Below are 24,920 nucleotides of genomic sequence, written 5' to 3' on the forward strand. Positions count from 1 at the left end.
CCTGCTAACCTCATCGGTATATTGCACAAACTCAGTGGCGTACTTCGTCTGGAAATGCTCGAGTGGATGAATCCTGCAAGAACAATGGCAACAATCACAACAGGCACTAATGTCTAAGTACAAAGTTTCGCTTGGAATTAACTTTCGCTATATTCGTTAGGGGGGGACGATATACCTGAAGTTTTTTCTGAACGTTCGGGGTGACAGACCTCGACCAAAAACGAAATTTAGTACGTAATGAACCTGCTGGTGAAGTGATCTAAAGAAAGATTTCGTGAACGAAAATTTGTACTTCTATAGTACAATGCAATAGAAAACTAGTCCACAAGACAACAGCTGTAGTGAAGTCCACAAGACAACAGCTGTAGTGAAGTCCACAAGACAACAGCTGTAGTGAAGTCCACAAGACAATAGCTGTAGTGAAGTCCACAAGACAATAGCTGTAGTGAAGTCCACAAGACAACAGCTGTAGTGAAGTCCACAAGACAACAGCTGTAGTGAAGTCTGTGGCAGTGCTAAGGTAAAAGGTGGTTTAGCTACATTGATTACATTCGCCATGACAATACAACACTGGTACAGGTCTGGGGTGGTAAAGTTGTCGTACACCAGGCCCTTTAATTAGTACTCACGTTACCTGCCAAAACCAGTGTTGCAACACCATTTTCGCCAAATATCAGTAGGGTAAAAATTTAAATGCATCATCCGGGGGCTTCGCCGCACCCCCCCCCCCCCCTCATAGTGTTGTCTATTAATACCCCAGTATACAGATGCACACAAGACGCACTGTTAAAAATAATCGCTGTTCTGCATGAAACTCAGATTGAGATACCCCAGACAGAATAATGATTTCGCTTAGCACCTCAGGAGAGAGCACTGGAAACAAACATGATGACCAGTAAAAGCAAAAATCTGGATCATGCCTTCTAATTTAGTTCTATACCGTCGCGAAGCAGAACGTCAAGATTGGACATTTTCATGGCTGTTGTCCGCCTTATATGCATAGGTCAGTTGTCAGCAGGTCATGATAGGCCTAAAAAATCAGCAGGCTACTGACATGTTGGCAGGTGTGGCAACACAGCAAAGCACATATCCAGCAGTGGAAATATTGCATGCACACGCATTATGCGTATTCAACTGACTGCAGTACAACAACAACAACACCAACAACAACAACAACAACAACAACAACAACAACAACAACAACAACAACAACAACAACAACAACAACAACAACAACAACAACAACAACAACAACAACAACAACAACAACAACAACAACAACAACAACAACAACAACAACAACAACAACAACAACAACAACAACAACAACAACAACAACAACAACAACAACAACAACAACAACAACAACAACAACAACAACAACAACAACAACAACAACAACAACAACAACAACAACAACAACAACAACAACAACAACAACAACAACAACAACAACAACAACAACAACAACAACAACAACAACAACAACAACAACAACAACAACAACAACAACAACAACAACAACAACAACAACAACAACAACAACAACAACAACAACAACAACAACAACAACAACAACAACAACAACAACAACAACAACAACAACAACAACAACAACAACAACAACAACAACAACAACAACAACAACAACAACAACAACAACAACAACAACAACAACAACAACAACAACAACAACAACAACAACAACAACAACAACAACAACAACAACAACAACAACAACAACAACAACAACAACAACAACAACAACAACAACAACAACAACAACAACAACAACAACAACAACAACAACAACAACAACAACAACAACAACAACAACAACAACAACAACAACAACAACAACAACAACAACAACAACAACAACAACAACAACAACAACAACAACAACAACAACAACAACAACAACAACAACAACAACAACAACAACAACAACAACAACAACAACAACAACAACAACAACAACAACAACAACAACAACAACAACAACAACAACAACAACAACAACAACAACAACAACAACAACAACAACAACAACAACAACAACAACAACAACAACAACAACAACAACAACAACAACAACAACAACAACAACAACAACAACAACAACAACAACAACAACAACAACAACAACAACAACAACAACAACAACAACAACAACAACAACAACAACAACAACAACAACAACAACAACAACAACAACAACAACAACAACAACAACAACAACAACAACAACAACAACAACAACAACAACAACAACAACAACAACAACAACAACAACAACAACAACAACAACAACAACAACAACAACAACAACAACAACAACAACAACAACAACAACAACAACAACAACAACAACAACAACAACAACAACAACAACAACAACAACAACAACAACAACAACAACAACAACAACAACAACAACAACAACAACAACAACAACAACAACAACAACAACAACAACAACAACAACAACAACAACAACAACAACAACAACAACAACAACAACAACAACAACAACAACAACAACAACAACAACAACAACAACAACAACAACAACAACAACAACAACAACAACAACAACAACAACAACAACAACAACAACAACAACAACAACAACAACAACAACAACAACAACAACAACAACAACAACAACAACAACAACAACAACAACAACAACAACAACAACAACAACAACAACAACAACAACAACAACAACAACAACAACAACAACAACAACAACAACAACAACAACAACAACAACAACAACAACAACAACAACAACAACAACAACAACAACAACAACAACAACAACAACAACAACAACAACAACAACAACAACAACAACAACAACAACAACAGCTTACTTTCCCATCACCGTTGCGTAAGATTCTGGCAGGCGGGGAAAGTACAGTGTCGTCTTGCCAGTGTCCACGTTAATGGCACCAAAGCAGTCAGGCTCGCGCACACCAAAGGCCCAGTGGAAAAAGGATTCCTGATAAGAGACACGGAGGGGAAATACCCACAGTCAGTCAGCGAACTGATTCAAGCATGGGCTAGTCACACACAATGCCAGTCAGAGCACGCTTCAAGTCCAGCACCACAGCCAATAGGCATACTAGCCAAATACTGTAAGACATGTTATTATAACGAGTAGGGCTGAAACAAATATACCGAATATTCGTTAACCTTCGATAAGGATTATATTCTTATGTTCGTTTAGCTAAACGAATATTCGAATTTTACGGAAAATGCGTACTGTACGCGTGACAAAAAGACGGGACTTGAAATAGTGCACTCGCATTGCTGTGTTGTGTTTGGACTGGTCACACGCACAAGGATGCACTTCATCTAAGCGCTGACACGTGTATGAGATCATATCAGTTCCATGTGCGGTATGTGGGGGCAGCTCATGAATGTCGACCATGGCTGGTACAGAATTTGCATGTGCACCACACAATAAAGCCCGGGCAGTAAGTCATGAAAATTGAAGTCTCTTAAAGAACATATTCGCATGTTTGTACGTTATGATAAAGAAGGTTCGGAGAGATCCATGTTCGTTTCACCCCTAATAACGAGTCCCAAATTTAACAACCTGCGAGGAGACAATAGTCGTAAAATAGCAATGAATAAAACTAATTGTGCACTCATAACCATGTATAAATCAAATATTTATAGTAAAGAAAAAGGACCAAGAAACTACTTGAGTACAAGTTACGCTACAATGTCCATTAACACCACCAGTTACTAAACAATCACCTCATGCGATAACATTGCACGGCACTGACCGGCGCAACCAAGACAAGCACGAGCTGAACGTCTCAGCTGTGAAGGACGTTGGTTGCGCTCACCTTCCCCTCCTCATGTTATTTCTATAAGTTAGAACCTCCCAAGTCGGAAGGCTTTTGGAGGGGGCATCCAAGATGTGCTAGAGCAGTTAGCCAGTTAGTTGTCGAACGTCAGTAAAGTCGGTCAGTGTCGTGCAATGTTATCGCATGAACTGATTGTTTAGTAACTGGTGGTGTTCGTGGACATTATAGCTTAACTTGTAGTTTCTTGGTCCTTTTTTCTTTACTATTAATTCCTTGGCTCTCCATCCGAGTCCATTCTAAACAATTATTAAAATGAAAAAATGAAAAAAATTCCAGACCTTTTTCTCGGGACTATTATCAGTGGAACATCGTCACATGGTAGGAATCGCTAAACAACCAGCTATATAGCTAGAATAATAATCACAAATAGCAGCTTGCGGTTACACATAGCGTCATGAGTTGATGCATTGAATGTGAAAGTGGTAGCGGTAGATGAATGTGGCAGCTGTGTGCGCGTGTGTGAACAACAAAGGGTGAGGGCGTATATTTGAAGAGTGTGAGTACTACGTTTTCTTTCTGCTTACACAGCACAGGGCTGCCACATTCATCTACCACTACCATTTTCACATTCAATGCATAAGCTCACACTGCTGGTGTAAATGACGCTATGTGTAACCGCAAGCTGCTATTTGTAATTACTATTCTAGCTATATAACTGGTTGTTTTAGTGATTCTTACCATGTGACGATGTTCCACTGATGATAGTCACGAGAAAACGTTCTGGAATTTTTTTCATTTCTTTCATTTTAATAATAGTTTTATGCATAGTCTAGTTATGAGTAATAAGTTTTCCATTATGCTTGTGTACCATTATATTGGGTAGTTTTGTTGTTTGTGTGCAGAGAGACTTGGTGTGACGGTATGAAAGAATATTTTCTCCTGTTTAGTTATGGTAACTCAGCACCACTTAGGACTACTAAAAGTAGAATAGCAGCAAATGAAATGCTGGGCTCTTATTGCGAGCTGCATTCTTATTCATACATGTAGCTTGTGGAGCTATTTAGGGGCTTTGAGGGCCCCTTGTCGATACCTCTAATGACTTTGATCTTCGGTTTTTATAGGTTTCCACAAGCTGTTGACAAAGGAAATTCGTACAGATGAAAGAATACGGGAGGCAAAAACCGTACACACTTCTGAAATGCGTAGCTTTTAGTAGTACACCGTACATTTTATGCAGAGTTCATTACCTGCACCGTACTATAATGCATACAGGGAGTTGTACGCACCAGTTTAGAGTATATTCAGCGGGCTTTAAACTAATCCAAGGCCCTCGACGCGTCATCAAGAGTAGTAAAATAACGATTGAGCGGGCTTTAAACTCTGATAAGGCCCTTGGCGGGAATGTCGCTGATTGGTCGTTTCCTGGACAACGAGACAGACCTCGTTCTAAATAAATGAGAGAGTTGCCAGCTCCGGACCCTCACTAAGTTATGCTTGTTCTTTACCTACTGTAGGTCATCATACTAACGCCTCATTTTCCTGAGCTAGCTGAGCTGATGATCAGTCACGTGGTGTGTGTGTGTGTGTGTGTGTGTGTGTGTGTGTGTGTGTGTGTGTGTGTGTGTGTGTGTGTGTGTGTGTGTGTGTGTGTTCGTGACTCTACAGGAGTCAGTTAGGAATTTTGTAGCTCTCATCGTTTGATTAGTTTTTGTTAGTTTTCAGTTCTCAGGGACGACTCTGGGCTTCCAGGGTCGTCCCTGGGACAGTTCCCAGTAGAAGTCCACAGCGGAAAGTCACCAGAGCAGATTACAGGACGAACTTCGGGTGTCGTCACTCTGACTCTGTTTTCCGCTGTTGGACCCATCGCGAGGCCTTGCAAGCCCGCGAATGGAGCCATCTACCGCACGCAGTAGGAGACGAAAGGAGTTTACCCTGAGCGTTGGGACGTGGAATGTCCGCTCGTTGCTGGAAAGTGAAGGACCCGTCCAAACAGCATCCACTCGACATCAAGTGGCTGACGACAAGAAAATTTATCGGATAATTCAAATTTTCAAACGTCTTGGATTGGAAATAGTTTGTCTTCAAGAGACCTACTGGCTGGATAAGAACGTTTACAACATCGACGGAGCAGTGCTAATTTCGTCTGGAAGACCTTCACCTGGCGAGGGAGAGTCGTGTCGAAGGGGTGAAGGTGTTGCGATTCTGTTGCTGGGAAATGCAGCTCGCGCGTGGCGTGACGGCGGTTGTCAATACGACGCCCGCAGCTCTCGGATTGTGTCAGCGCGATTGAAGTTTGATATTCATGGGTGTTCACCGGTATGGTATACTGTCATCTCCGCATATGCTCCGACGTTCGCCAGCAAGCGAATTGCCAAGGAACAGTTCTTTGCGGACTTGCAAGCGACTTTGCCACGGATGGGCACAGAAAAGTTTATTCTGTTGGGTGACTTCAACGCCAGAGTTGGATCCCGTACGCATGCTGACGCTGATGAGTGGTCACGTGTACGGGGCCCACATGGAGTGGGTGAGATGAACTCTGCAGGACGTGAGCTGTTGGATTTTCTTGCATCTATTCAGGCGATGGTGTGTAACACATGGTTCTGCAAGACAGAGGATAGGAAGTGGACCTGGCAACATCCAAGGTCAAAGAGATTTCATTGTATTGATTTTGTCATCACGTCACAAGCTGACTACCACCAATGTATTGATGCTCAAGTTATAAGAAGTGCGGAATGTGGGAGCGACCACAACCTGGTGGCTGCGCGTTTTGTAGTAGGCCGTCTGCAGCGCCGCTCGCGTTGTGTGCAAACGAAGAAATGTAAGCGGTTTGATGTTGCACGTTTGAAGGATGTCCACAGCACTGACTCATCTGGAAACATCACACGAGTTGCTGATGTCTATCGTGAATGCCTCACAAACAGTCTGCAACAGCCGAATGAACATACCACCTGTTTCTTGTACAAGTCGAGCCCAGGGCTCAACTGTACCCCACAAGTTTAGAACATCCACGAGTTCTGAAGTTGAGTATTGGAAGATTCTCTTTTCACACAACCAAATAATTTGCACACTCTGCCAGCAAGGAACAAAGGAAAAAGGCCCCCGACTAAAGAGGGCTACAGGCTAATATATGCACAAGGGTAGATCCACACCGTACAGTAAGATTGCACCGGAAGCGAAAGAAACAAATACCACGCGCGTAGCGTCAGGATTCTGTGCACAGCTACAGGCAGATCACGCAGTCTGCGGTGTGGACTGAAACTACACAAAGAAAAGTAAGTCTACAATGCACTATAACCTAAGCATCGGGCCATAGATCCATAGTGGCACCGCAATGAAACACGAGAAGGACCATGCATTCACGCAATACAGTTATGATGATCACAAGTGCAACCAGCAGCATGGATACAACGGGAATCACTACTAACGGCCATGAGTGATAACATAGTCACACAGTAGAAAGAGGTGTCAGGTGGTTGAACAGCAGTAGTTTTGCCAACATCCTCCCCCCGGTGACGATCCATCGGTCACCCTATCGTCGGACATCCAGGACGCAGATCTTACTGACAGGTCGTCGGAGGGTGCCGGTCTGCGTCTGCACATCTGCTACTCGCACTCGTCCGTCTGGGCCGGGATAGACAGCAGTAACACGTCCCTTCGGCCAAGTGCCTCTCGGCAGGCTTCCATCGGCGATCACAACAATGTCGTCAGGCTTCACAGGTCTTGGATCGGCACCATGCCATTTCGTCCTCCTTTGGAGGCAGGGCAGGTATTCTTTTAGCCAGCGTCGCCAAAGACATGAAGCTGACATGACTTCCTCGTTGACATTCTCAGGCAGTAGCAGCGGGGTACAACGATGTGACTTAGCTCGCGGAGACCTCCCCACCACTGACGCCACTTTTCCAGCAGACTGTCCAGTAGGGGTTGGTCCCACCCAACTCCAGTGCGCCAAACATCTTGCAGAAGGACTCGTGCTGCTAGGGTATGACAGGATAGAAACCCCATCGGGTCGAACACTGACATGATCATGCGGAGTGCCTGTCGCTTTGTTGGCCGGGGTGACTTAGCTTCTTGGTCAACGAGGCGTTGACTGAGGCGGAAGTTAAATTGATCAGTCTCTGGGTCCCACTTCAGACCAAGCGCTCGCTCCATGGGCAGCTCCGTGCCGCTGTTGAATGTCGGTGCGTCAACTGCTCGGCGCTCTGCTGGAATGTGCTGCAGCAGCTCTCTGGAGTTGCTGACCCAGTGGCGAATGAGGAACCCACCAGCATCGTGGATGGCCGACACCTGGTCCACTCGGTTTCTGGCTTGTTCTTCATCATCGGTGGAGTCATAGTAGTCATCGACATAGTGATTCTCACAGATGGCCCGTACGGCGTCAGGCCACCGATCGGTGAACTCCGAGGCGTTCTTTCGCATCACATACTGAGCGGCTGCCGGCGAGCATGTGGCACCAAATGTCATTGCTGTCATGTGCATGACATCTGGCTCTCGGCCACGGTCACGCCCTCGCCACAGGAATCTCTGTGCTGGCAGATCCTCTTTCCTGATGAGTACCTGATGAAACATCTGTTGGATGTCTCCGCCGAAACCAATTCGGTGTTGCCGGAACTTGAAGAGGACACTCGGAAGAGGATTGAGGAGATCTGGTCCACTGACTAGAGCATCATTAAGGCTCATGCCGTTGCTTTTCGCTGCTGCATCGAATACCAGGCGAATTTTCCCTGGCTTGTTGGGGTTAACTACTCCAAAGTGTGGCAAGTACCACCTGCGGCCAACGTTGTCTTGGTCCAGCTCCTCCTCTGTCAGCTTCCTCGCATAGCCTGTAGCGACATACTCTGCAATCTTAGAGCAGTACTGATCTGCATAGGCTGGGTTTCGGTCCATCTTCCTTTCCAGAGACATCAGCCTCGATTTGGCCATTTCGTAGCTCTCGGGGAGGGCGATGTCACTCGAGCGCCATAGCAGACCTGTCTCCCAACGGGTGCCAACTCGCTCGGTGGTGGACTCCAGCAGCCTCTCGGCACGGACTTCTTCCCTCGAGCTGGTCTTGTTGGAGGTGACCTTCACACCAAAAGACTCCGTGCTGAATGACTCCTTGATGAGCTGATGGAGGTCATCGTCAGCGGTTCTTGCAAGGTGGCAATGTTCGATCTGTGCGACTCCTGCCCTGTCATTGCCATGTACTGACCAGCCTAGCTTGCATTTCGTCATCATTGGCGCGCTCGGCGGTCCTTCGATTACCTCGCGGGGAAGAATAAGGTGGCAGTTGTCTTGGCCTATCAAGAGTCTTGGCTTCGTGTTGGCTCCAACGATCTTGGGACTGTCGGCTAGGTGAGGCCAGCGGCTACTCAGTTTTGGTACGTCGATCTGTTGCTCAGGTAAGTCCATCTTGCTTACTGTCCTCACGTTGTCCAGTGAAAACGTTCCACCGTCTCCTTCAACTTCGACACGGACACTCTGCGACCGTTTGTCTGTCTGATTGCTGTCATCAGTCCAGGTGAGAAACAGCGGGCGACGGGGTCCTTCGGCTCCAATCTCCTTGGCAATGGCAGCATCCATAAGGGTCACCGTGGAGGCCTCGTCAAGGAGAGCTGACGTACGGACTTCACCAGATGGGCCTCGGATCGTCACTGGGACTGTGCGTAGGATGACTCGGTCGCGCCGGTTGCATTTGCCGACAAGATACGTATGTCCTTCCACAGCTTGAGAGCTTGTGTTGGGCTGATCTGGATTCTGGCCACTAGTGCGTGTGTCGTCCGGTCGTTTAGCTGGGTGTAGCAGATGGTGGTGCAAGCGGTCGCACCCTTGCAACCCACATGGCTTCTTGCTCGGGCAGTTACCGGATCGATGCCCATGAGCTAGGCAGGTGAAGCAACGACTCTCGGCCCTTATCCATTTCCAGCGATCGTTGACGCTCTTCTTGGCAAACGTTCGACAGTCCCGAGTGGCGTGGCCGGACCGTTTGCAGAAGGCACATTGCTTCTCGGTGGCGGCGAACGTGCTGCCTCTGGGGAATGTGGGGCGCTTCGCACTATCCACCGGGAACATAGCTGGTCGCTTCACGCGGGACACAGCATCCGCTCTCTCCTCCAGCCACTCTGCTAACGTTTCGAGGGTCACTTCCTGGTCCCGAGTGCGTATGTGCTCCCCCCATAAACGTCGTAGGCTGCTGGGGAGTTTGGAGACGATCTCTTGTCGCAGCGCTGGGTTTGTTATGTGTCCCGTGCTCTCCATCAGCTGCATCGTTGCCACGAGGTTCCCTACCACATTGGCAAGGTCGATCAGTGCTTCAAAGTCCTCTTCTTTCACCGCTCTCTGCTTCTGAGCGTTGTCAATGATGGTTTGTATGACCTGTTCTGGCTGTCCGAAGCGGGTTTCAAGAGTCCGAATGACTCTATCCACATTGTCTGGAATAACGAGCATGGCCATGACTGCCTCTTTGGCTTTACCACTCAACGCCTTCTGGAGGCGTGCCATGTTCTCATGGTTGCTGAAACCGCACTCCTGTGTTGAGACACGGTACATATGGTGGAACATTGGCCATGTAGCAGGGTTTCCAGAGAAATTTGGTAGGTCTCTCCCAGCTGATTGTCTCGCCACCATTCTCTGGAGATCACTCGGGTGGGATTCCGCTGGTTGCGTCTGCGCATTTGCCACAGGTAGGCGTTCGGCCAGAACCTCGGCCAGCTGCGCCATGGCTGTCGTCATCGTCCTTCCAACTGAGTCTGACACAGTGGATGCCGAATCCACTCCAGCTGTGGCTGTACTGGGCGCTTTGGCACTTTGGTCGGTTGGAGGGGCGGCCTCGTGTGTGCCCTGGCGGTATGCGCCGAGCTGACTCTTCAGCTCTTCCAGCTCAGATTCCCGGGCACTCAACTCACGTTCCAGCTCTCTTCTCTCATTCCCGCGGGCTTCAGCCTCTTGTGCCAGCTCCTCCCTGACGCCGTCAAGTTGTTTCGCTTGGCTGGCGACCTGAGCCTGAACGTCTGCTAGTGCTCGGCGCTGCAACTCGAGCTGTCTGTCGCGGGCAGTGAGTTCCTGTCTTAGGACCGCAGACTCTTTCTTTTCAGCGCTCAGTCTGCAAGTAAGATCGGACCTTTGGTCTTCTGCGGCCTGCAGTGTATCACAAAGCTCGTGATGTGCAGAGGCTTCAAGGGCCAGCCTGTCACAGTACGCACGCTCTTTACATTCCATTTCCATGGTCATAGCCTGCAGTTTCCTCTCAGTCTCGGCTAGGGCAAACTTAGCGGCTGACAGTTTCTGCTCACAGTATTCATGTGTACTGATGGTGTCTGGCCTGGGCTGTACTGGTGGTACGCCAGTGGCAGTGGCTGGACTCCTACATACATTTGGTACAGTGAAAGGATTCCAGTCAGAGAGCAGGTCAACAGCTGGCACAAGTGCTTGCCTTGGCATTTGACTATCACAAGCACCTGGTACCTGTACTGTCTGGCTGGGTGTATGACTGTTACTCACAGCCCGAGACCGAACTACAGTGGCTTTATCATGTTGTGGAGCGGGTGTGGTGGCTCCGACTCCAAGATGTTGTGGGCTTACTTGAGCACTAGAAATATCTATGAGATCAGAGACTTCACGCTCACCGGTATCACGACGCAAATCCCACTGTCGTTCCTCATACTCTTCCACAGGAGGGGTACCAGCCGTATCACTATCGCTATCACCGGGAAGCTCCTCCGCATCTTCACCCAGTGCAGCTCTCCGTGCCGACAAGCGCATCTCCGAGAGCTTTCTCTGCGTGGCGAGTTCTTTCTCGCGGGCTACTCTTTCCAACTCCGCGATATTCTCTGCTTCCGCTACCTCGGCGGCAAGCAGCTTCGCTCTCTTGATGGCACTACTAGCACTAGTCCTGCTACTCTTGGTAGCATTTGTCTTCCTGGAAGACGTTGTTGACGCTGCCGTCAGCGTTGGTGACGGACTGTTCCGTCGTTTCTCCTGTTCGGAGATCATTCCTTCCGGAGAAAATCGATTGGGTTCACAACCCTTGTTCGTTCTGGTTGAGCGACGTAGCTCTTTGCCACTCTCCATGGCTTATCTCGCCTCAGAGGCGTCACAATAGCCGGCTCGAGATCCGGCTCGAAGGACCAATGTTTCTTGTACAAGTCGAGCCCAGGGCTCAACTGTACCCCACAAGTTTAGAACATCCACGAGTTCTGAAGTTGAGTATTGGAAGATTCTCTTTTCACACAACCAAATAATTTGCACACTCTGCCAGCAAGGAACAAAGGAAAAAGGCCCCCGACTAAAGAGGGCTACAGGCTAATATATGCACAAGGGTAGATCCACACCGTACAGTAAGATTGCACCGGAAGCGAAAGAAACAAATACCACGCGCGTAGCGTCAGGATTCTGTGCACAGCTACAGGCAGATCACGCAGTCTGCGGTGTGGACTGAAACTACACAAAGAAAAGTAAGTCTACAATGCACTATAACCTAAGCATCGGGCCATAGATCCATAGTGGCACCGCAATGAAACACGAGAAGGACCATGCATTCACGCAATACAGTTATGATGATCACAAGTGCAACCAGCAGCATGGATACAACGGGAATCACTACTAACGGCCATGAGTGATAACATAGTCACACAGTAGAAAGAGGTGTCAGGTGGTTGAACAGCAGTAGTTTTGCCAACACCACCGTTGAATGCAAATGGTCGAGGTTGCGCACCGCGGTCACCGAGTCTGCAGAGGAGACCCTCGGTTTTCAGAAACGTCGTCAACCAGATTGGTTTACTGAGAGCAAAGATACCCTCGAACCCTTGTTGAATGAAAGGAATCAGCGATATCAAGAATGGATTTCAAGTGGCAGGTCTGATGACACGTGGAACAGGTTCAAGGCTGCCAGGAGTAAGGCAAGAGCTGCTGTCCGCTCTGCCAAGAACTCCTGGTTCACCAACAAAGCCAAATCTCTTGATGGTGCACGGTTCAGTTCCTCACGGGTGTGGGCATGTGTTAAGGATATGCAGGCTGCCAAGCAGGGATTACGCCCTGTGTCTACTACCGCTATTAGGGATGCAAATGGCAACATCTGCAAATCTGTGGAGGAACAAGGTGGACGATGGTACCAACATTTCGATGGCGTACTCAACATCCCTAGCACATTTGATCCATGTGCCATTGACGAAATAGACCAGCAGCCTATCAACCAGAACATCGCTGGCAAGCCGGATGCAGCAGAGGTGGCGCGAGCTATTCGACAACTCAGCAACGGCAAGGCCGCTGGCGCCTCAGCTATCCTGCCTGAGTTGGTCAAAGTGGGTGGTGAGAGTTTCATGGAGGCACTGTTGGATCTGTTGCACCATGTCTGGGATGACGAGGCTGTTCCGCAGGAATGGGTAGACTGCAACCTTGTGCCAATCCCAAAGAAAGGTAACCTCTCATTGTGTGATAATTGGCGTGGCATATCACTCCTGGATGTTGTTGGGAAAGTTGCTGCTCGAGTACTTCAGTCCAGATTACAGATTATTGCGGAGAATATTCTACCCGACTCCCAGTGCGGCTTTCGTAAGGGTCGATCTTGCACAGACATGGTGTTTGCAGTTCGCCAAGTCCTGGAGAAGTTGTACGAACATCGCTGCCCGGGATACGTTGTCTTTGTTGATTTACGTAAGGCGTACGACTCAGTAAACCGTGAATGCATGTGGCTGATTCTCGCGAAGGCAGGGGTCCCTAGTAACATCGTAAACATCATCAAGTCGTTTCACACCTCCATGTCGGCTACTCTCTCCATCGGGTCAACACCCATCCAACCCATTGCAGTGAAGAGTGGTTTGCGGCAGGGCTGTTGTATGGCACCAGTCTTATTCAACATATTCATGTGGGCTGTTTTCCAGAGATGGTCCAGAGTGGTCGAGCATGTGCCTGGTATCGGCGTCCCGTTAGCATTCAATCCTGGGGGCTCGCTTTATTTCAAGAGAAAGCGTACTGACGATCAGACTACCATCAACGACTGCCAGTTCGCTGACGACTCTGCACTGTTTGCCACTACCCGTACTGCTGCTGCTCTTGCTCTGGATATGTTCATCGATGTCTCGTCTGCATTTGGTCTGACCGTCAATCTGGACAAGACCAAATTTATGGCGGTTGGCTATGGTATCACGGATGATGACCGACTTCCTCTTCCTGTGAAGAATGGCACATTGGAATGTGTGCGTGAGTTCCGATACCTGGGTGCTGTTATCCATGATTCTGGCCGATCTCACAAAGATGTATCGACCCGTGTTTCATCTGCCTCCCGTGCTTTTGGAGCGCTCCGTCATGCTGTCTTCAATGACCACAATCTCTCTCTGCGCACCAAGCGTCTGGTTTTCGAGGCCTGTGTTCTGTCCTTACTGCTCTATTGTGCGGAGACGTGGGTACCGCTGCAAAGTGATGTGCAACGGATCACGACCTTCTACTACCGGTCGCTTCTTTCCATCATGAGTGTTGCACAGCGGGATGTGTGGGACTTGAAGATAGCCAAGGACACCATTCTGAAAACATGGAATGCAGCAAACCCACTGGATATCCCCGACCGCCTCATGCAGAGAAGACTGGAATGGCTTGGGCACGTGGTACGCATGCCTGAGGAGCGGATGCCGCGGATGTTGTTGTTTGGCACATTGCTGCCACCACGCCCAGCGTGTGGCCCGCGGAAACGATGGCGAGACGCAATTAGGGTCGACCTGCGACGAATAAACATCGCCGACGAGTCATGGTTTGACACAGCGCAGGAACGATCTGAGTGGCGGCAAGCTTATCGAGCAATACAACCAGCTCAGAAACCGGCTCGGGAGATAGTCTGCGAGGTGTGCCGGCGTGCATTTGCTCGGCAGCAAGATATCGCCCGCCACAAGTGCATCATGGAACGGCGTAAACCAGTCCAGCAGCAAGCCAACAGCCGCCAGTGCTCCCAGTGTCACCGATGGTTTCGGAGTGCGGGTGGCATTGCAGTCCATCGCTGTGTCCAGTCCAATTCTGCCCCGAATGTTGCCAATGCCACAAGCTCTTCACCTGTACGCCTATGTATTCGGAAACCGTGCTGTACCGCTCACTGTCCCATTTGTGAACGCTGCTGTAAGTCGATCCGGGGCTTTGCTATCCACAACTGCAACCGATCCACCAGGCGCCCAACTGCTGATGAAAGGGACAAGTTCCAATTGCAATGTCAGAATTGCCGGAGGCGTTTCAAAAGGCGAAACGACTTATCCCGTCACCAACGCTCATGTCTCCTCTCGTCTCCGTCTCGCTCAACGAGAAACACGTGACCTACATGGCAGTGTATACCAGGACCAGGACCAGGTGTGTGTGTGTGCGTGTGTGTGTGACTGCTGGACAGCCTTTGTGCTCCTGCATGTGATCTACATTGTACAACACTTGGTTGCTCAAGTGATCCGTGCCAGCCCCGCCAGCCCCCCCCCCCCCCCCCCACACCCACCCACAGGTGGCCCTTTGCGCTTCTGTCATGTACTAGTACTAGTAGTAGTAGTAGTATTAGATGGGTGTACCACAGACACACAAAATACGTGATCTCTCACGTGCCGGCCCATAAAGTCATTACTGTATCACAGCACCAGATGGGACACACAGACGCGTGCGATCGCGCGAATTAATGGTGTGCAGCTATGGTGCAGCGGAGCAATCTGGCACCGCTCAAAACAGGCAAGCATTAACTGTGTACACGGACTACATGCTATTCACCTGTCTGAACACAGTATCTGTATCTGTGCAGTAGCGCTGCTCTTGCTCGCCACCTTGCAGAACAACAACAGAACCTTTCGGCAAGTCCTTGTTCTCGCGCAGCGCTTCCACCAGGCGAGTGCGGTTCAGCGCATGCAGCGAGGCATTGACAGGCAGAGTGTTGGTGCCCAACTCAAAAACTGGCCTGCATATCACATTCATCAGAAGAGGAGCGAATCATGCAGCTTGTACGACTAGACGCGTCAAGCATCACATCTACTTACGTGGGAGAAGCCATGTTCGAACAAGACGCAGGAGGAGGTGAACAAGACCGAAAAACACAGTATGTCCTTGTTTGTTTCAACCAGGGAGTCGTATATACCAGATATACCCGACTCCCTGGTTCCAACTACAAAGAAAAGAAGTCAAAGTCAAAAATTAATCAATGCAAACCTTGCTTGTGACGTTGTGTGTTGACAGTGACAGTGTTGTTTGTTTCCATCCGAAATTCAAGCATGACGTCGAACTTACTTGATTATTTTACTAGTAGTCTACTACTAGTAGATCTACGTCATGCATGATCAGTACTAAGCCTTAGCTTAGGGCATTCACTATTCAGTCTGCATGCTACAGTCCATTCAGAAAAAGATGGACTTCTAGCTTTTGGCCATAAATGGGTCAAACTTTGAGTTTTTTTAGAATTTTTTTCTGCAATCCCCTATGGAATCCTCTTCCAATTATGTTTCTGAAGTCTATTTGTCCAAAAAGCAAGCCATAACAAGAATAGGATATCGGCCAGGTTTTGCCCCAGAAGCATTGAAATTGGAAAAAACCATCAAAATCCAGGCCGTTTGACCCTGCCTGCAACAGTGCATTGTGGGGTTCGAACCCCAGTTCAGGTACCCTTTTTGGACTCTTTTTCAAAGTTCAAATTTCGCAGCACTGCACTGTGTACAATGAAATCACGAAAAATCGCCAAATACGGGAGCTCGCCAGAGCCAGGGCCCATCTTTTTCTGAATGGACTGTAGTACTCAGTAGAATAGATTACGTGGAATCGGGGTTACCATGGTTACACGAGGAGTGAAGGCGCAGATAAGAATGTGGCAGTGTGTTTGGCCTCAAATCGCTCTAGTTTTCCATAATTTTCCAGCGTTTTGAAGATACAAAGTGATCAACTAACTACCGGTATTACTTAGGGCGCGTTCGAATTGTCACTCTTTGACTTTTCAAGGAGTTTTGTTTTTCCGAAGAGGTGGCCTTATTCAGTTATTGGCCTCTTCTAGGGTCCAGCGGATAATGCCGGCATTATATTCGGCATTATGAGAGTATCCGAGCATTATGGAGCATTAGAAAGGAACAAGACGAGCATTATGTGAGGTTTGAGCGGCATAACGAGTTTCTTAGTGGCCCATATAATTATGATAATGTCGGAAAATATCAGGTTTTTGACAACAATCGGCTAAAGTCATGAGGTGCAACTCCATGTATTGTACCTGCACATGACTTTGTGATTGTGTAGACACGTAACATCTTTAGCACCAATGCTACATTTACCTGACTACATACATGTAATGCCATTGCTACATGAAGTCTTTATGTAGCAATGTGGTCAGGTAAATGTACAGGTGATGTAGCATGCCGAAATTGCAACTGAGGCTGTTAAACAGAATCCGTAACGATGATTTACGAGGAGTTCTTTTTTTAGAAATCATGGAGAGCCATGGAGGAGACTAGACGTACGCGAAGTGAATATCAAACAGACGAAGAGAAGATTTCCTGTTATGCCATAGGCTCTGGCCAAAGCATTAATTTTCTACTATTCTCTAGCGATACTGAAGTAAACACTGATCCATTGATAAATTTTGACCTGGATGAAGGAGCGGCTATAAACAGAAAGAACTTGTTCCAAACAACTGCCTTTGCCGAGTCCAGCGCAGCAGGCTCGAAAATAACTAGAATTTCTCATGGACGCGGTACCAAGTCGATTTGAGTGCTCAGGACTCAGAGGAGCGCGTGTCTTACTTTCCAGGTGAAGCACATACAGTTCGTCGTGGACGATTGTAATGCAAGGCCTACAAGTACAGTCAAGTGCTATCAGGAAAGAAGAGTATTATGGCCAACCATTTGTCTCCACGGAACCGCAGGAGAAGAAGACAGCGCAAGCAGAGGATGTAGAGCGGCAAAATAATTTTTTCTGACCACGTGTTTTCAGGATTTCCGCAAATGGGAGGGATCTCGATCTGAGATCGCCTGGCCCTCAGGAACTGGCCTCACGTGAGCTGTTTCAGATGAAGACATTTTCACAGAGTGGAAGCAGTGACAGCTTGTCTGCAGGCATGAATACCACTTCCCATGATAGGCTTCTAGCACGCAAATGAACACCAGCAATAATGGTTTCACCTCTCACTACATGGATAAGCAAGGGAAAAGATTTGACACACACATTGTTCAGCCACAGCCCTGCATCAAAGTTGCAATGGAGAGCAGCCAATGGAGACGCGATCATGTTTTATAGTGCTAAGAAGTGGTGGAGTTCGTGAGAGATATTGTAGCAGCTTCAGAGGCAGATCGGCTAAATGCATCCTTTTTCTGGAATTGAGTTTGACAATGTGCAGCATTTCTTCCATTTTTGTTTCAAACCAAGAGCATTATAGCCCTTGTTGAAGCATTATAATCAGCATTACAGGGTAGTTTTTGGAGCATTATGATTAGCATTATACGAACATTTTCGGAGCATTATCCGCTGGACCCTAGCCTCTTCAGAAAAACGAAGCTCCTCGAAACTCATCCGATGGGAAGGTGGATTAGTTTTCGAAGAGTTTGGAATAGCTACGTCACGTAGCACGTGGAGATATAATTAATTTTCGATCTGATCGGACGTCATCATCGCCATGACAATTCCACTGAAAAACTAGTAAAATAATAGAAACCGTTCTAATGCCGTAATGGGACACTTCAACTAATCTCTTTATAAAATTAGTTTGAACAGTTGATGAAGACAATTCGAACGCGCCCTTAGTTTCCTGTGAGAGGCTGTGTTAGTAGTAGTAAGTTGTAGTAGTAGTAGTATTTTGTTAGGGAAATCCCTACTGTGTCTTCACGGTCCCGACGCGATGACCCCACCGGTGTTCATGTATGTACTCCCCATGGCCCAGCCTTTTTTTCATTTTGAAGCTTTTTAGTTCTCAAGGAAGACGTTCCGAAATGCTTTCCAAGGACCACTGTTGGGTTCTTGTTTGCAGCAACCGTCATCCCTAGTCTAAGAAACCCACTTGTCTTTCCATGCGTTCCCTGGTGATGCTGGTATTCCACTCTCTTGAATCCTGGCGATCTGGCGAGAAGAGGGCAGCAGTTTGCTGCGACATCGTTCACAGTGTTGTGTTCGGAACACTTTGTCGATGACGACTTTCATCCTTTCTTTTGCGAAGACGCGGAACGCCCTGCCAAGAGACTCTGGAGCTTGAGAAAAAGGCATGACCCATCCCTGTCTTCGCTATTCAAGGAAGATCGACTGCTTGCTGGCGCTGCTCGAGCTGCTGATGTTGAAGTGCAGAGAGACGCAGCCTCAATGCTGCCTCATCGCTCAGGTGTGCGGAGAAAGTCATCTGAGTTCGAGCTGTGGCTGTGTGCACGATATGACAGACTTTCACATTATGCACATAGCCACCAAAGTAAAACTCATGGACACTAGTACATATGTATGGGCTTCTTCACTACCGTACTGGCAATATAATAGAGAGGTTAAGTTTCACGTAAAAGTCTTACGTCCGTGAACTTTTACGTCAAAAAGTGAAAAAACTCACGTAAAATTTGACGTGTTTTACGTGAGTTGACTGTCCCGCACGTAAGTTCATGACGTGAGTTTTTGGAAGTTTCGCTTGGTTATACCGATCGAATTTGTGTGAGTTTCCGGAATTTTATCGAGATTTATCAAGTTTGTTGGAAGATTTGATATTTGTGCGAACTAAATCCGAATCCTGCCAGGCAAAATTTCACGTCACGTCGCACGTGTAACTTAACCTCTAAAAATTACACGTAACGTGAGATTTGCACCGCGTTTTGAAAAAGGGCAAAAAACGTGTAACTTAACCTCTCTAATGTTGCCGCGTAACGCGTAACGCAGGGGGGTGCGGCGTAACGCGCGACCAGGCTAGTGCGACAAATTTTCGTTGAGTTCGTAACGACCTTACGTGCGTCCGGCGGGGTGCGGCGATCTTTTCATTGCAAAAAAGGCTGAAAACTGTGAAAGCACGTGTACCGCGTGGTGAAAAGTTCAAAACTGGACGCAGCAGGAAGTCCTGCAATAGCAAAAAAAGGACTGCGGCAATATAGAAACCTGTGTAACGGCTCCTGTGTGACTTTGCATGTAACGCTCTGCGTGCGGTAAACATATGCCAATGTAACGCTTCATGGCCTCACTGCGACCATATTATATTGCCAGTACGGTAGTACTACTCCATCAACTCCCTCTTCACTGTCGTCGGCGACTTGCCCCTGCGTTGGAGTAGAGCAAGCCTGGGAAACAGAGGTTCATCACTCATCCACACGGGCCGATACTGTTCGAACCCGCCAGCAGCATTATGCTCAGCGCCAGCACCAGGAACAGCTCTTAAACACCACCCCCGGCACCAGTCCTGATTACCTTCGACGTTCCTTCCCGTACTGTTTCCTTGAATTGTGGAACAGCCTCCCCGAGGACATCTTTCCCCGTCTGGCCAATCACTCTCCACTCACAGCTTTTAAAAAAGGTGTGAACAAACACATTTCAGACCAGCCATGGTCTTGGGACGTGCTTTGAAGCCCATCATGTTGTTCGTCTCACTGTTCTTTCCAGATTGCACCTCTCGGTTTGGGGATGTGCATTGAAGCACCCCATACTAACGGTCTATACTGTCCTCTCTTGGTCACCACTCTCCCTATTACCTATATTGTAATTACCATTCATGTATTGCGCTTCAGATTTTCTTCCGTTTTTGTCTCTTGGTGCGTTACCGGCATGGCGATACTGAGACCTAATGGTCAGTGGAGTGCCTGTAGCCTCACCAGCACTGCTACTATCTGTGACTGTGGCGACCACCATTCAATGTCTAGTCCTCCCCTAACCGTACCCCAACTCTCTCTCTCCCAGCGCTCTTTTTATCTGTCTTTTCTTACTCTTTTTTCTTTGTCAGCCTTCCTGGTGGTTATGTGCTTTTTCAAGTAAATAAAAAAAAAAAAAAAAAAATCCACTAGGACGCATGAAATGTTGGGCACGATGACTGTACACTCGAGGAAGTGGTGCCCTTCTTAGTTCTAGGAGCATCAGGGTTCTGCATAGTGAAGTGTTCTCTACATCGACAGAAGAGAGAAGGTAGAGAAAATAAAAATAAATTTCAATCTACAGTAATCCGAAATATCCATTGAATGCGGAAAACTTACCGCTCCAACAACTCCTTCTTTTTCCAGACAGATCCGCACCCTCATTCAGCAGAAAACTGTTCAGTTCCTTCACAGGCCATTCTTCATTTGATAGTGAGTTCGTCCACGGGTGCCACAGCCAGCGATGGCAAACCACTCGACACTCTCTCCTCCATCTCCAAAGTGGAAAAATACAGTGTTTCACCATGCTCAACAACTGACACCCTGCACAAAAATCGAAGAGGATGCCCCGCCTCGGATCACGTGACCGTTATTGTGCTTTGGCCTTTTCTGAGCGACCAAAATGATAGTGAAGAGTAGTGTCAGTGAGGGAGTGGGTGACACCAGCAAAACGGGCGGGATCAGGGAACACACTGGCACATTCTTCGCCTTCGCTCCTCGTGTAACCATGGTAACCCCGATTCCACGTCGGACCCTGCGGGTCCTAGCGGAATCTACGATTACACTTTGGAGTTTCGGCTTCGAATGTGACAGTGTGACTTTTAAAGTGATCCACCACCTCAACCAAGGCAAGGGCGTAGCCAAGCGTTATGCGCGAACTTACTTAGGAGAATCGCGGATGTGGAGTAAAGGAACTGGCATCTCGCAGAGTGCTTGATGTACGTACAAATGTATCTAGGATACACCATATGTACAGGTGCCCTTCAAGTCGGAGACATGAAGGGAAAAAAGGTGACAGGCAATTAAAAATGACAAGCACAGGACACAGAACATAATACTGCGACACTACGGCGAGGCTGTGTCGAAAGTACTGAATGTCACAGTACTCCTCGAGACAGGAATGTGGACAAAGAAGTTTGTCCCTTGCAAACCAGGGAACCAGGAAGGTCTTCGATCTGGAACCCTAGACATTTGTCTTGCTGACGGAGGCAAGGGCGACCGCAGCACGTACATGTACATGTCTGTACCTTCGGCAGTTGATGGCAGTTGAATACGGACAGACTGCGAAGCTCCGAGATGAACGGGGAGCCTGAGTCAAAGCCATCTACACAGTAACGTGCCGCGTCAGACGATTCCGAGGCAATTGGGATTGGGTCCCCAAGCCTGCAGAACCTCCAGCACATTGACGACACTCCATGTGCTGGCAGGCCAGCAGTAATAGACATCGGGCATCAAACCGGCTCCAATCTGCCATGGGCCTGTGCGTGCCAGTTTCCCATTCGGTTGCGGGGCGGGGGCGCTTTGCTTGCAAGGGTGCTATATTATGAATGCCCTCCCCAGCGACATCCGTGCCATCCATCACGCTCGGCAGTTTCGCACGCAGGTAATCCCCTATACCTGTGCCCTGTAGATGCTGAAGACAAGCGAAATCTTCTGTTTTTCTGTTCTCTTTCTGCTGTACCCGATCTCCCTCTGATGTACCGCTGACTCTACGCTGAAGATCTAAATAATAATAATATTCGCGGGATCCGCGTCGGCATCGCTTGAATGTTCAGAAACACACAAACTAAAGATCTAAGTATTTTAATTCTCATTCTCATTATAATTTTCATATTCGCTTTCATGTTATTGGGTTCTATGCCCGTTTGAATTTGCGAATCAAAATAAAATTTAATACAAACAAACAAATGGGTGGTCGCTACATCAGCCTGACCAATACTCCAAGAGGCCCTGGACACGTAGCTGGAGTGTCGACGAGAGAGGAGAAAGATGCATTGGTAATTGGTCTATACTGCCTCCCTACATCGCACTGGGTGGCTAAGTAGTTGGTCCGACTGCGATGAACTCCAGACCGGAGCCACCAGGAGCACTCGCTATACGTGGTGAATGGCGCTAACCATCAGGCATGAATTGATGAGGCAGAATAGAGGGTGCAGAAGTGCATTCTCCCACGGGTCTGGTCTGCCGGAAGGACTAAGGAAGCCTGACCCTCGGCCTCAGGATCTGAGCGCTAACTCCCATGCTGATCCAGTTAGCGGATATGGCTGGCCACAAATAGGTCAAGTGGGCTGTACCAATGATGTAACTTTGTAAGGACCTGCCTGTCCAACAGGCAGTTGCCGCTGTCTGCAGACAGTGACGGTCGTTCGGGTCGTGGGCGATGTGCCGAACATTGACGGCGACTAGGTGGAGCCAGCGGGGTCGCGCCAATAGTAAGAGGTATGTACTCTTGGTAGCGCCAACAGACACATAGTCAGCCAATGTTTCCTTCCTTGGATACGTAAGCAACAGCCATCACATGGTCAACCTCGACATGCAAAGGTACTCCCGTTATGCCATGCACTGGGGCTTGCAGACCAAGGTACTCCGCCCACAAGCAGTAGATGAATGGAGTTTAACTCCTGCAGAGTCATGTGGCTATGGTTGGCTGCTGTGCATGGGTCCTGAACTGACGGGCTCTCGCACACAGCGATGGCACCTGTGAGGTGACTGGCTGGCCATCCCGACGGACCCAGTAATGGAGACTTATCAATTATTGAATCATCAGTCCATATATCGAGGCTGCACAGCTCAGGCTGTGGAGCTCTATCCTGCAAGCACTATATTCTGTAATGATCGACTGTGAAGCTGTGCTAGCAGGAACGCCTTCCCCAAGTCCGGACGCTTCGCGTTCAGGCGTCTCAAGTGGTTTGGTGATGGAAGAGATGGTGAGCCTCAAACATTCCAGGGACTGCCCCAGCTACAAGCCGGACTTGTGCAGGTTCACGTGGAGCCCAAGATGCTCCAGGAGGCGGATCGTTGCTTGCACTATGGTGTGCCGCAACCAGACCGCACACAATAACGAGGCAGGTGTCAATGCACATCACCACCTTCACAGCCCATGTCCGGAGAATGCAGACGATCGATGCAGACACTTGGTGCATGTGCGGCGTGAATAACACATGCCGAACGGTAGACATGTTTACCGCCAGCCACTTCCGGATGACCGGATGGATGCCGGTCGAGTGACACATGTCCTTCATGGCCAAATAGCACATTGGCTCCATGAGGCTGGCAACATCGTCAGTGGCCGTACCGGGTCTCCAGCTTGAAGGGACCTGTGGTGACATAATCGTCATATTCGGGTGCTCGGCGATGGTAGAGATGACGCAGGATGCGGAGTCAATGGCTGCTTGGATGGTCATTTGAACTGGACATAGTTTGTATCCGTAGATCTCAGATATATGTATGTCTGCCTCAGCTACATACCGGTATGCGAATTGACCTTTACAAATAATTACACCATGGGTCATCAAGTATCGAAGTAGGCGTTCCGAGAGAATCTTTTCCATTAGTTTTGCTAAGCATGGGAGAAGGGATATAGGCCTGTAATTGGTAGGCTCTTTGGCGCAATCTCTATTCTTGTATAATAATATTTAAAGGATCTCCCAGAGGCGATGGCCTGTCGAGGGGATCTCCTGATGCAAATCATGCAATAGAAATAAACAGTGAGGAAAACTACACGTGTTACAGTATATGCTACATAATGAGCAATAAACACAGGGCTGGGTTGTTCAAAATAAAACAATTAGTTTAAATGTCCAGGGATATACCACTACAGTCAAGTTTAACACTTTTCACGTGCAAGCGATACTGCTGCTGAAATTTAGAAAGTGAATCTTGGGATGTCAGCCTTGGTGGAAGGCAGTTCCACAGCTTTCCGATTTTATGCAGAAAGAGAGAGGAAGAGATGCGGCCATGAGAATTGAAAATCAGTTTGTTTGGTCGGCGTGCGCTAGAAGAGATATTGATGTCAAAGCGGGATAGATAATCTGGGTGCCAATGGATATACTTGAACAAAACGGTGATGGAAATGCAAGTGCGTCGGAAGTGAAGGGATTCCAAATTACAAAGCCTATTTAAATTATTCTTCGATTCATAGCGATCAAAATCAATCTTCGCAGACCGCAGCAGGCATCTGCAGATCTTTGCTTGTAAAGTGTCAAGCGATTCTAGCTGGCTAGCAGTAAGTCTAAAGCACCAGACAGGGATAGCGTACTCTACTGTGGGTCGTACATATGACTTGTAGAGTAGGGCAATATGTGCATGCGATAGATGACGGCCCATAAAGCAT

General features: G+C 47.8%; 1 protein-coding gene across 1 annotated transcript in view; it reads right to left on the reverse strand.

Moving 5' to 3' along the window:
- Positions 1 to 15,924, reverse strand: part of LOC135808732 (xaa-Pro dipeptidase-like) — a 40,150-nt gene extending 24,226 nt beyond the window's left edge. Inside the window, exons 1-4 of the mRNA XM_065321959.1 lie at positions 15,791 to 15,924; positions 15,528 to 15,711; positions 2,883 to 3,010; positions 10 to 73 (exon numbers count right to left, since the gene is read on the reverse strand). Coding sequence (XP_065178031.1) covers positions 10 to 73; positions 2,883 to 3,010; positions 15,528 to 15,711; positions 15,791 to 15,804 — 390 coding nt within the window. The 5' untranslated portion in view covers positions 15,805 to 15,924. The remainder of the gene's footprint in view (positions 1 to 9; positions 74 to 2,882; positions 3,011 to 15,527; positions 15,712 to 15,790) is intronic.
- Between the last annotated feature and the right edge of the window lie 8,996 nt (positions 15,925 to 24,920).

Source organism: Sycon ciliatum, chromosome 2, assembly GCF_964019385.1.
Source record: "Sycon ciliatum chromosome 2, ocSycCili1.1, whole genome shotgun sequence".
In the NCBI taxonomy this organism is placed as follows: Eukaryota; Metazoa; Porifera; class Calcarea; order Leucosolenida; family Sycettidae; genus Sycon; species Sycon ciliatum.